Source organism: Triticum aestivum, chromosome 5D (genome assembly GCF_018294505.1).
Source record: "Triticum aestivum cultivar Chinese Spring chromosome 5D, IWGSC CS RefSeq v2.1, whole genome shotgun sequence".
NCBI lineage: Eukaryota > Viridiplantae > Streptophyta > Magnoliopsida > Poales > Poaceae > Triticum > Triticum aestivum.
In genome coordinates, this window is record NC_057808.1 from 512525023 (window position 1) to 512538825 (window position 13803).

At 45.9% G+C, this 13803-nt stretch overlaps 1 protein-coding gene across 1 annotated transcript; it reads left to right on the plus strand.

The window, feature by feature from the left end:
- The first annotated feature begins 6688 nt into the window (after nt 1-6688).
- Nucleotides 6689-8880, plus strand: LOC123125849 (PLASMODESMATA CALLOSE-BINDING PROTEIN 1). Its single transcript, XM_044546296.1, has 3 exons — nt 6689-7248; nt 8153-8186; nt 8479-8880. The coding sequence occupies exons 1-3, from the start codon at nt 6918-6920 to the stop codon at nt 8660-8662; spliced, it is 549 nt and encodes a 182-aa protein (XP_044402231.1). The 5' UTR covers nt 6689-6917; the 3' UTR covers nt 8663-8880.
- Nucleotides 8881-13803: the final 4923 nt, after the last annotated feature.

Sequence of the window (13803 nt, forward strand, 5' to 3'; positions counted from 1 at the left end):
CTAGAAAAAATCAAGCAAAAGCCAAAAATAATAATAAGTGAAAATGCATGCAAAAAAATCCCAAGGATGCGCCCAGGGCGCTACACATGATGAAGGTTGGGTGCACCACTTGATGCGCTACCAGGTAAAGAAAGTGACCTCTGCGGCAGGCGATACCCTTCCAAGGGGTACCCCTTGATTAGTCATACCACAGATACCTATTAGGAACCGCATCTCGCATCCGCGTGTTTGGGCCGGCCTAGAAATCAGGTCCCTTGCTCGGGTCGTTAACCAGTCTGTTTTCTTTTCACTGTTTTATTTACGGTTTCATTGATTTCATGGTTTTTTCTGTGTTTTATACACATTTTCACTTTTCTTTTTTTTGGTTTTCATTAGTTTTTATTATATTTTTTCCTTTTATTTTTCTTTGAGTTTCTTTAGTTTTTGTGTTTCCTTCTTTGGTTGTTTTCTTTTTTTTCCAACACATATCTAATATTTTTTAAAAACTATACATTTTCCGTATACAACAAGAATATTTTTTCTACACGTTAAACAATTTTCAAAATATATGGCTAAGGTTTTTAAATATATTTTTCAATGTCTACATTTTTCATACATGTTATATATTTTTCATATTCATCCAATTTTTTTAAGTACACTTCACTTTTTCTAAATACCCTATTTAACATTTTTCTAAAATACATGTTATTGAACATTTTTTTTATTTTTTGAACTGTAACATTTTTTAATTCATGTTTAAACATTTTTTAAATACACATTGAAACATTTTCCTGAATGATAAAAAGCATATTTGAACTAGGTGAACATGTTTTTACATTGTATACACATTTTTTTCAAAATGTCGTGAACATATTTTTTGAAACTCGCAAACATTTTTAAAAATGTCACGTACATTTTGTTTGAATGGTGAAATAAATGTTTTGAGTTATCCAAACAATTTTTAAAATTCACGAACATTTTCTCACAATGCGTTAACATTTTTTAATGCATATATTTCTGAATGTCGTTAGCATTTTAAAAAATTGCAAAGAATTTATTTCCGCGAATACGCAAAGCTTGCGTATCTTTTCATTGATAGAAGGAATAAAATGAGTACAACGAGGGATACAACACATGACACGAACGCAGGTAGGCGTGAACATGGTGCCCGGAGCAGAGAGACAAAGGATGCTCGGCCCGAATAGAGGATACAACACAACTAAACCTACCAAACCCAAACCAAGAGCGGCCATGCCGAACCAGCAAGAACTCCAACATCACTCGAGCTAATACAACGGACACCGCGAGCAAGCAAGATAGCGCCTTCAAGAAGGAAAACGTCGCCGAGACGCCATCGCCATCCCGTTTGGAGAAACCAGACCTAGGGTTTTCCTTGAGCTCGAAGAGGGGCGCAGCTTAAGGCCTTGGCAACGCCTCCACCAAGGAAACAACACCCGCGGGCAGCGCCGTTGCCAGCACCGGCAAGCCGAGCGGAGATCTTTCCTAGGCCTGAAGCTGAGCAATCCCATAGCCGCTGAATTTGTAATCGAAGATGAGGGAGCCGACAATGGTCGGCAACACCATGGCCGAAGGGGGTTGGCAGGGCTGCACCTATCGTCGAAGGGTGGCACTGATGTCGCTTGAAGCTATGTCGGTATTTCCCCAAAGAGGAAGGGATGATGCAGCACAGCGGCGGTAGGTATTTCCCTCAGATATGAAACCAAGGTTATCGAACCAGTAGGAGAACCAAGCAACACAACGTAAACAGCCCATGCACACAAAGAACAAATACTCGCAACTCGACGTGTTAAAGGGGTTGTCAATCCCTTTCGGGGTACGGCGCCTCAAGATAGGCAAAACGGACGTGAGGAAATTATAGTAGATTGATAGATCGAACGCCAAATAAAATAAATAAGAATAAATTGCAGCAAGGTATTTTTGTATTTTTTTTGTTTAATAGATCTGAAAATAAACGCAAGGAAAAAGTAGGTTGCAAGGCAAATATATGAGAAAGAAGACCCGGGGGCCGTAGGTTTCACTAGTGGCTTCTCTCGAGAAAAATAGCAAACAGTGGGTAAACAAATTACTGTTGGGCAATTGATAGAACTTTAAATAATTATGACGATATCCAGGCAATGATCATTACATAGGCATCACATCCAAGATTAGTAGACTGATTCCTGCCTGCATCTACTACTATTACTCCACACATCGACCGCTATCCAGCATGCATCTAGTGTATTAAGTTCATGAAAAACGGAGTAATGCAATAAGAACGATGACATGATGTAGACAAGATCCGTTTATCTATTGCGTAGATATAGATCCCATCTTTTTATCCTTAGTAGCAACGATACATACGTGTCGGTTCCCTTTCTGTCACTGGGATCAAGCACCGTAAGATCGAACCCACTACCGGGCACCTCTTCCCATTGCAAGATAAATAGATCAAGTTGGCCAAACAAAACCCAAATATCGGAGAAGAAATACGAGGCTATAATAGATCATGCATATAAGAGATCAAAGAAACTCAAATAACTTTCATGGATATAAAAAGATATAACTGATCATAAACTCGAAGTTCATCAGGTCCCAACAAACACACCGCAAAAAGAGTTACATCATATGGATCTCCAAGAGACCATTGTATTGAGAATTCAGCAAGAGAGAGGAAGCCATCTAGCTACTAACTACAGACCCAAAGGTCTACAAAGAACTACCCACGCATCATCGGAGAGGCACCAATGGAAGTGGTGAACCCCTCCGTGATGGTGTCTAGATTGGATCTGGTGGTTCTGGACTCTGCGGCGGCTGGATGAATATTTCGTCGAGTCCCCTAGGGTTTCTGGAATATTGGGGTATTTATAGAGCAAAGAGGCGGTCCGGGGGGCACCCGAGGTGGGCACAACCCACCAGGGCGTGCCTGGGCCTCCTGGCGCACCCTGGTGGGTTGTCCCCTCCTCGAGACTTCCCCCAGGTGCAACCAGGGCCCAACATCTTCCTTCCGGTCCATAAAAAATCTCCGTAAAGTTTCGTGGTATTTGGACTCCGTTTAATATTGATTTCCTGCGATGTAAAAAACATGGAAAAAAACAACTGACACTTGGCACTATGTCAATAGGTTAGTACCAAAAAAGATATAAAAGGACTATAAAATGATTATAAAACATCCAAGATTGATAATAAAACAGCATGGAACAATCAAAAATTATATATACGTTGGAGACGTATCAGGCACCACCTCCGGACCCACGAGCAACAGATCTGACAAAAGGAGAAGGCTTTGAGGCGTACTGGGTAGGGCAGGCAATGAGGTGCACCATGCGGGGGGTTGGGGTGACGGCGTCCAGCAACGCCGGCAAGCTAGGACTGCAGGGACGCAGATCCGAGCTGCCGTGGCCTTAGCCATCGGGGCATCAGCGAGCCAAGTGAACTGGAAGGGACGCGGCCACTCGGTCACCGAGGTCGGAGCTGCCCGGCAGAGGACTCCAACGGCGGTGAAACCGGAGAGACGCGGGCTCGAGACTGCCGGGGCCTGGACAACGCCAGCAAGGACCCACCGTAAGATGACTCGTGGCAACCATAACCACATAAGCATCGTAGCCTTCGTCCGAGAGCCGTCACCGTGGCTCGGGGAGAGGGAGTGCGCCGGAGACTAGGGGGGCCGCCTGCACAGGGAAGGCCACAGGCCACGAACACCCCTGCAACCGGCCGCAGGTCCCACACCCCACCCATGGCCGACAGCAGCAACAACAAAGACTGGGCTGTGCCGCTGCGAGGGGTGGGGAAGACTGCAGGGGATGCCATCCATGGCCATGGCCAGGAACGCTGGATCCACCTTCGGACCGGCAGGCTCAGGCAGTAGCTGGAGAGGACGCCCAAGAAGCGCCGGGGAGGGATCCCGGGATCGAGGGCAGGGGGAGGGGGCAGTGGCACCCGCGACGGCCGATGGAGCTCGGGGACAGGGGGCGCGGCCAGCTCGGAGCAGCGGGGGACCGGATCCGGTAGCGCAACACAACCTGGGACACCGCAGCCTCGCCGGAGGCGGCAGCCACCGCCAGGGGGAGGGGCGCGAGGCAGAGTGGGGCGGTGGTGGGGAGCGCGGGCGGGAGGGTTGGGGGGCATGAGAGGACAGATCCGCCCCGCCGCCACCTTCCCGGGCCTGATACGTCTCCAACGTATCTATAATTTTTGATTGTTCCATGCTGTTATATTATCAATCTTGGATGTTTTATAATCATTTAATAGTCATTTTATATCGTTTTTTGGTACTAACATATTGACATAGTGCCAAGTGCCAGTTGCTGTTTTCTGCATGTTTTTTACATCGCAGGAAATCAATATCAGACGGAGTCCAAATGCAACGAAACTTTATGGAGATTTTTATGGACCAGAAGACACCTAATGGGCCCTGGCTGCGCCTGGGGGGTGCTCCGAGGAGAGCACAACCCACCAGGGCGCGCCAGGAGGCCCAGGCGCGCCCTGGTGGGTTGTTCCCACCTCGGGTGCCCCCCGGACTACCTCTTTGCTCTATAAATACCCCGATATTCCAGAAACCCTAGGGGAGTGGACGAAAATCAATTCTAGCCGCCGCAGAGTCCAGAACCACCAGATCCAATCTAGACACCATCACGGAGGGATTCACCACTTCTATTGGTGCCTCTCCGATGATGCATGAGTAGTTCTTTGTAGACCTTCGGGTCCGTAGTTAGTAGCTAGATGGCTTCCTCTCTCTCGCTGAATTCTCAATACAATGGTCTCTTGGAGATCCATATGATGTAACTCTTTTTGCGGTGTGTTTGTTGGGATCCGATGAACTTTGAGTTTATGATCAGATCTATCCCTTTTTATCCATGAAAGTTATTTGAGTTTCTTTGATCTCTTATATGCATGATTGCTTATAGCCTCGTATTTCTTCTCCGATCTTTGGGTTTTGTTTGGCCAACTTGATCTATTTATCTTGCAATGGGAAGAGGTGCTTTGTAGTGGGTTCGAACTTACGGTGCTTGATCCCAGTGACAGAAGGGGAACCGACACGTATGTATCGTTGCTACTAAGGATAAAACGATGGGGTCTATCTCTACATAGATAGACCTTGTCTCATCATGTCATCGTTCTTATTGCATTACTCCGTTTTCCATGAACTTAATACACTAGATGCATGCTGGATAGCGGCCGATGTGTGGAGTAATAGTAGTAGATGCAGGCAGGAGTCGGTCTACTAATCTTGGACGTGATGCCTATACAATGATCATTGCCTGGATATCGTCATGATTATTTGAAATTCTATCAATTGCCCAAATTTGTTCGCCCACCGTTTGCTATTTTTCTCGAGAGAAGCCACTAGTGAAACCTACGGCCCCCGGATCTCTTTCTCATATTATTTGCCTTTGCGATCTACTTTTCCTTTGCTTTTATTTTCATATCTATTAAAACAAAAATACAAAAATACCTTGCTGCAATTTATTCTTATTTATTTTATTTGGCGTTCGATCTATCAATCTACTACAATTTTATTCACGTATGTTTGCCTATCTTGGGGCGCCGTACCCGAAAGGGATTGACAACCCCTTTTACACGTCGGGTTGCGACTATTTGTTCTTTGTGTGCTGGTGTTGTTTACGTTGTGTTGCTTGATTCTCCTACTGGTTCGATAACCTTGGTTGCCATCGCCAGGGAGACATCAGGGCCCGACGCGATTCCACGGCCGGTCCTCTGGCGGCGGCGGTGCGAGGGAGGGCGCCGGAGGTGGCCGCTAGTTACGGCGGCTAGGGTTCCCCCCGTGCTGGCAGAGGAGAGCGACGCGGGGGGAGGGCCCAAAAAATTGCAAAGAATTGTAATATAAATACAAATATTTATATTCTAGGATATTTCAGAATATAAATAAAAGTATAAAAGAAAAAGGAAGAAGTTCATGGGCATCATAAGGATGCAAAGGTTGGGGGCTATCTCCTTTTCCCCGGGTGGGGGGGGGGGTGTGTGTGTGTGTGTGTGAGAGCGTTTCTTATTACCAGATGATTTTACTAGATTTGCGATGGTTATTACCTACCTGTGACTTTAAGTTGCCAATGAGGAAAATAAAATATTCAGTCATACTATGTCACTATGTCCAAGGGTTCTATTGCATTCTCTAATCAAGTGCTAATGGATTCATGGTTTAGTTTCAACCAAGGAGGCATATCCCAATGCCATCTTGCTTTGCTCTCTATTGTTACCTCTTGTATTCTACCCTCCATCCCATAATGTAAGATCGTTTTGAAAGGTGTGAGGGAGTACTTTCTCATGTTATTCTTTATATTTTTTTCGCGAATACGCAAAGCTTGTGTATCATTTCATTGATAGGAGGAAGTAGAATGAGTACCGAAGAGGTACAACCCATGACACGAACGCAAAGGCGTGAGCATGACACCCGGAGGAGAGACAAGGGATGCTCGGCCCAAACAAAAAAAAAACACTGCTAAACCCACGAAGCCTAGAACTAGGGAGGCAAGCCGGACCAGTGCGACATCCAGCATCTCGAAAACCAAACATCGGGCCGCTTTGAGCAAATAAGGTAGCGCCTTCAAGAAGGGAAACGACCTCGTGGCAATTGATCTTCTCCATTTTCTACCATGCGAGTCTGCTTGCTATCTTACCAGTTGATCTTCTTCTTCATTGATGTTCTGTCCATTCCTAGTTACCCTCTCTCTCCTTTCTCCTGTCGTAATTAGATAAGACACTCCAAAGGAAAAGCAAAGAAAAGAAAAGAAAGCAGTTCTCCATGGAGATGGAGAAGGAGATCCTCCTCCTGGCTTCCGCTCCCGCTCCCGCTCCCACCATCTTTCTTCTTTCTCATATTCCCTCCCCACCACCTCGCACATATTCCCACCACCTTTACTCCTTGCCGTCTCTCCTCCCGCACCCTCCACGGCCACGCTTCCCGCAGACTACCTACGTACATGCGGCGCCGGCGCTCTCCTCTGGCGGCGCTGTGGCTCGCGGCGGCGTGGGCTCTGCAGCTGCTCGCGGGCGCCGGGGCCGCGAACCCGACGTGGTGCATCGTGCGCACCGGGGCGCCGGTGAGGACGGTGCAGGCGGCGCTGGACTACGCGTGCAGCCCCGCGGGCGGCGCCGACTGCGCGCCCATCCAGCCCAGCGCCCTCTGCTACCTCCCCAACACCCTCGCCGCGCACGCCTCCTACGCCTTCAACTCCGTCTACCAGCGCTCCCACGCCGCCCCCGGCGCCTGCGACTTCGCCGGCACCGCCACCGTCACGCTCACCGACCCCAGTCAGTACACGTTGATTCTATCTTTGTTCCTCCCTTCTCTGTCACGCATGCGTTGCGCACTCGATCGGTTCTTCAATTATGCCCTGGTTATCTTTTAAATCTGCATCGTACTAGTTTATTTCAAACAAACAGCAGTAAATTGCATTGAAGTATATTTCAAAAAATATATTTGCATTGTACTAGTATGCTGCTTCTTTTTCCTCGGTTGCAACTTGCAAGCTTCCTATCAGTGCAATCCCTTCCATGCACGCGTCTCTTTTGCTTTTGCCGCCTTCTTTTTTTGCTTGACCAGCGTCGCTTTTGCCTTTTTTTTGTTTCGTTAGTAGTATCACTACCACTGCACCAATAGGTAATAGCCGGCGTACTTTTCTTTTTGGAACCTTTGGGATTATGCTTTCATTAGGAGAATTTTTCTCTCAAGAACACGCAATAATCTTTGCGCCTCCATGCATTGAACGAAGAATACATGTGTAGGTCGTTCTATGATTTTTGATGGGCCATGTTTTGGTAACTTCACCATGAATGTGTTATCCAAAACAAGACTTCTAAAATTCATTATGTGATGGTGTTGAGATATGCAAAAGTTACTTCACTGTGTTCATGCATTGCCCAGTTTTCGTCTTGTTTGTGAACCCTATCTTCAGGAATCAGGACTACCGCCTTCAGAGTATTTCTGTACCGGCATGTGGAGTAATTCATCCATTTTTTTTACAAAATTCCTGATTAACTGACGGTGTTGAGACATGCAAAAGTTATTCATTGTGTTCACGCATTGCCAGTTTTCATCTTGTCTGTGAACCCTACTTCCAGGGCTACCTCTTTCAGAGTATTTCTAGTTGTACCTAGGCAAGTGAAGTGTTTATACCCTTCTATTAATAATCCAGTTTTGTCTTACGTTTTTCAGGTTATGGATCATGCACCTTCCCTGCATCTCCAGGGTACGTGCATCACATTGTACTTGCTTCCATTTGTAGAACTTCACGAAGAATACATGAGGAATTTCTAATAATTCATTAACACGTCGAATAACATGAACAAATGCTGTCTTAGTGCATGATATTTGCTAGATGAAATTTGAACTATATAACACGTCGAATGACATAAGATGTTTACTTAGCTCAACTTGTGGCTACTGTGACTGTGTTGTGCTGAATTTATTTTATCTGTTGTTACCACAGTTTTGCACCTTAATAAACTTTCAAATTTATCATGTTGGGTTCCTATATGCAGCGCAGCTGGGTCACCCGGTTCAGCCACGTCTACATCTCGACCACCGCCGGGCAACCGCAAGCCTGACCTTGGATCAGACGACGACGATTCCGATGCCGATGAGGCTCACGTTGCCACCGCCAATGCACCCTTGATGTCTCTTGCCCTGTCATGTTTCGTGTACCTGCACCTGCGTTGGTGGTGACACGGTATGGATTGCGTAGTTAGGCTCTGTGCGTAGAGCATTGTCACGATGTAAGAAGCCACCACAGTTTTGTTTTTGGGAGGGAATTTGTAGTGATCGCTCGTAGCATTTGTAACCTGCCCGTTCAAGCAAAAGGGGCTAGAGTGGCAGACATTTGGATTCGTCTGATTCATTTGGATGTTCTTTCGTGTCATGAGCTTCTTCCTTTTTTCGGGGTTTTTCGTGTCATGAGGTTGACATCTAACATTTTCTCTATCTCTGAAATCTTTTGTCTCAATGTAGGTGACGAATGCGCGAAAGTTTACTACTTCCTCCGATCCATATTAATTGTCGCTGATTTAGTATTACCAAAGTTACAAAAAATAAGTATTTTTCTTGTCAAAACAAATGAGGGTCATTTGGGAATATATGATCTGTATCCCTGATCTCCATTCGTTATATGAATTGCGCTTCATATAGATTTGGAGGTTGCCGGGCATATGCGCAAACACAGAGGCGTCAAACGATTGTCTTAATTATAAAAAATGTTCTTTTTCTTTCGCCGTTCGCTTCAAATTTTTAGGGGCAATTTAAGCTGAATTTAGAATTTATAACCTGCCCGTTCAAGCAAAAAGGGGCTAGAGTGGCAGACAATTGAATTGGTCTGATTCATTTGGTTGTTCCTTCATGTCCCGAGCTTGACGTGTACTTCCTTCGTTCCCAAATACTTGAAATTCTAAGTTTGTTCGACATCAAGCATTTTTATGTTTGACCAATTCTATTGAAAAATAGATCAACGTCTACATCGCCACCACCCACGTCACTCGAATGCACGCACATGGTACCTTGCCTCCTGATCACGCGCTAGCATAATCGAGTGCACAAAATACTCGTAGGCCACCCATCCACTTGGCCGTGTGTTCGTTCAATGGATCTGGAACGGTGTATGCTTTTTGCTCAGAGATCCGTCGCTTCGTCGTTCACTGTTTTTTTTTCTTTTGGGAACACCGTGCGCTGTCGTCTGGATCGTGTGGCCACGATCGAAGTTTGGAGCACATTGAGACTTAGCCGTGTAGGGAGATAAAAATCATGCATCTACATCAGAGGATGATGGGGAAGAAGACATGCCAGTGTGCCGCTCTACCTGTGACAGCGATGCACGGGAAGACTGGTTTCTTTTGGCGAACCTCATATATGTTGCGCTTTGCTACAAGTAGTTGGCGATTCGCACAGGAGGCAGCCCACCTAGGCAGGCCCATTTGCGGTGGCACCGCGTAGCGAGGTAAAAGAGCACTCACTAGCTGGGAATGGAAGCCGCGACAGTGTGCTGATGTGTAGCGTGTTGCTAGTCACTGCGCCTGACGAGCTCTAGTGACAGATATGCAGCGCCACTTAAAGAACTAACGGCACTGGCAAAATTTGACACTTCTTGAAAAATGCACAAACAGATTTTCAAAATTTTATTAAAATTTTGAAGATTTTTTTGACAAATGTGGAGAATTTCTAAAACATTATGGACATTTTTGAATTTTTTTAACAAATTTTGAAATTCACGAACAACTTTTGAAAACAAAAACATTTTTTGAAATTATGAAAAACATATGAAAAGGGGACCAATTTTTTGAAAAAATATATAAAAGTTTTTGTATTAAAAAATTTGGAACAAAATTTTGAAGCCGAGTACAATTTGGAAATCCCAAACAAATTTTTAAAAAACGAAGATTTTTTAATACATGGATTTTTTTTTGAAAATATATCATATTTTGAGAAATGTGGAAAATTTGTAAAACATTATGAACATTTTTTTGAATTTATGATTTTTTTTTAAATTCCTGAACATCTTTTGAAAACACAAACATTTTTTGAGGTTATGAAAAATATATGAAAAGCCACCGATTTTTTGAAAATATAAGAAATACGCTTTTTATAAAAAAAATTGGGAACAAAATTTTGAAACCGAGAAAAATTTGGAAATCCCAAACAAATTTTAAAAAAAGCGAACATTTTTTGAATACATGGACAAAAAATTTGAAAGTAGAGTCATATTTTGAGAACTGAAAAAAAAAATTAAACAAAAATAATTTCTAAAATTCCTATTTTTTTTGAAACACAAATAAAATTTTAATATAAAAATATAAAAAAATATTTAAAAAGAGAGAAGAAAATTAAAAAGAAAAGGAAAAACAAACTGGTTAAGTAACCTTACCTTCTAGAAGGTTCTCAAACCGGAACTGAAAGTCATGCGTACAGCAGGAGGTGGGCCCACCCAACTGTTCAAAAGATCGGCCGTGCGTGTGTGATTTATGAACAGTGAGGAAAAATGCGTCAAATAGGGATTTCGTTTTTTTAGGTCCAGGGACGGGTTTGAGTGTCACGGCCTGCTTGGTAGCCTCTAGTCTGGCTCGGCCCGTTCTTACCCATCGTGGGCTTCCATTCATGCCCATCAGATCTGTATCCTTCATTCCCCTCAAAAAAAGGAAAAAAAGGTCGGTATCCTTCATCAAAAGTTCAGTTTGAATTCTGAACTGAGAGTGAGCTTTCCGTCCATCCAGCCGACGACGCAGCACCAACAGTCTGTGTCTCTAGTCCGCACCTCCTCTCCGCGGCGGCGGAGAGAGATGCATCTTGAGTATGTGTTTTGTATTGCATGTGTATTGGAGTTGTGGCCTACCTCCTAATCTCTACTTTTAATGGACGAGTTGGTGAATCATCTTCGCGGTTTATTTTCGCTGGTTTTTTGTCTCCCCTCCCACCACCCCTCCGACCCTGGTCCGCGGTTTATTTTCGCTGGGTTTTTTTCGTCTCTCCTCCCACCTTGGTCCATCGGTTTATTTTTCTCTCCACTCTTTATTACAATCAGAACTTTCCTAACGTATAACAAATCACGGATCTAACTTCCTTAAATTATGCAAATCAATCGATTCCTTTTATTGGTTCAATTTGTCTTAGGAAACAAATAACAGATTTTTAGAAAACAAATAATACATTTTAATCTAACTTTCTTAAATTATGCAAATCAATCGATCCGTTTTATTGATTCAATTTGTCTTAGGAAACAAATAACAGATTTTCAGGAAATAAATAATACATTTTAATCTAACTTTCCTAACTTATCTAAATCAATCGATTTCTCTTATTAGTGAAATTTGTTTTAGGAAAGAATAACAGACACGTCACAACTTTCCTCCCAATAAATAGTTTCTTAACATTTGCAAACTTTCCTAATCAGACACGTCACAAACGGGCAGGTACTGATATCACGTTACCAAATAATAAAACCCCATTTGCATAGAAATCAGTTCAAAAATCCTAACTTTCCTAAATTTTTACCTTTCCTTGATAACAACCAATATTTCCTATGTTTTCCACCTATTGAAGGAAATCACCCTCGATATTAGCATTTTTTTGAACTGAGATCTCCGGGTTATGATTTTTTTTGCGATTCTTTCCAATTGTGACCTCTCCTTCCACTTCGGCTCCTTCTCGCATGAACACCTCCACCACAGCCAGGTGACACCGCCCCAGACCTCCTGCCTCTCCACCTTCTCCGCCACCTCCTTCTCGTACTCCATTAACAATCCCTCCGCCACATTTGTCCACGGCGGTGTCGAGGGCATGGCGCAGCAGCGTACCAGCGCTAGAGCAGCGCATAGCAGCAGGAAGCAACACGCAGCAGGCGAGGCGAGCGGCCGATGATGGAGGGCAGAGACGCGACCGGCGTGGCTGAGGGGGCGATGGGCAGAAGATGGCCACGACTGGAGGCGGCGCGAGGCAGGGGCGCGACAGCGGGGCGAGCGAAGGGATAGGCGGCAGCCGACGGGGCGAGCGCGGCCAGCGAGAGTGTGGCACGCGACCAGGCTGTGTGTCGCGCGGGGCACAGTGGTGCGGTGGCTGCGGCGAGCGCGACGGCAGCGGCGGGCGCAACCGACGCGGTGTAGCACGGGCGTGGGCATGGAGAGGGAGTGGCCCCGCGGGCGCGGAAGAAGAGCGGCAGGCTCGGGCATGGGCGTGCATAGGAGCGGGCATGTGCCACGGGGTCAATCCGAGGAGCTCGGTGGCTACCCCTGCAATGGCCATGGCAGACGGCGGTTCTCGGCCACGGCGAAATACCTAACGAGAGTAAACGAGAGGGAAAACAGGGGAAAGGCAAGAAGAGATCATGGCGGTGTCAATGGCGCCCTAGGGGAAGACATGGGAGCTCGGGGCGGCGCGGATCGAACGGCAATGTCGCGGTGGCCCAAGGTTGAGGAAGACGGCGGCGACGTCGATGCGGGGGTGCTGGACTTGATCTCGTTGGCGCAGACGAAGTGGCGAAGGCGTTCGGAGCTCCTCGACAAGCTCCTAGCCCGCAGGGAGGGCAGTGGCCATGTGGACGGGGTTGGTCATGGTGGCCGTGGCGTTTGACTTCGTCCAGATCGTCGGGATCGAGCGAGCGAGGAGGAGAAGTGGATTTGGGAGGGGGCGTCGAGGAGGAGTGAGGCCATGGTTGCAGGGAAGGAAGGGTGTCATCCTTATCCATTCCCCTTCGATGCTAGCGAGGTGGTCGGGCGGGAGCCCGGCTCTGTAGCGACGCGGCTCGGGGAACAGGAGAAGACGACCGCGCGGGGACTGGACCACTGAGCCGGTTCGGTGGCAAGGTCCGGGGGGCAGGGCGAATCCCCTTTTACATCGTCCTTTTGGTTTTTCAATGTACTCTGATCTGTTTCTCCTTTTTAACACCGTTTTCTATTTATTCTTATCAACTAATGATCTCTACTCCTAATGTCTCAGTTGGTAGTCTCCGTTCCGGGTTTATTTTCGTCCCATCTCCCGAGTGAGGGAGAGGGGGCGAGAGGGTGTGTGTGTGAGAATTTGATGGTAAAAAAGGTTGTCAATGTCACTTAATATGTATGAGAATATTAAATGTAATATTAACATAATTGATATTGAACTTTTAAAGTTAATGTGGCCCCGTTGCAACGCACGGGCGTTTTTCTAGTCTTGTATAGTTGAGGTAGAGGCCTTCCTTTGTATTATATATACGTGCACCAGCACCCCATCAATACAACGATTATTGTATTGCAAACTTTCCCGTCCACATGGTATCATCTTGAAGGTCCTGACCTAGGGCAAGCCGCCGCCACCACCGCAGCACCGCACCTCCTCGTGCGCGCCGCCTCCGC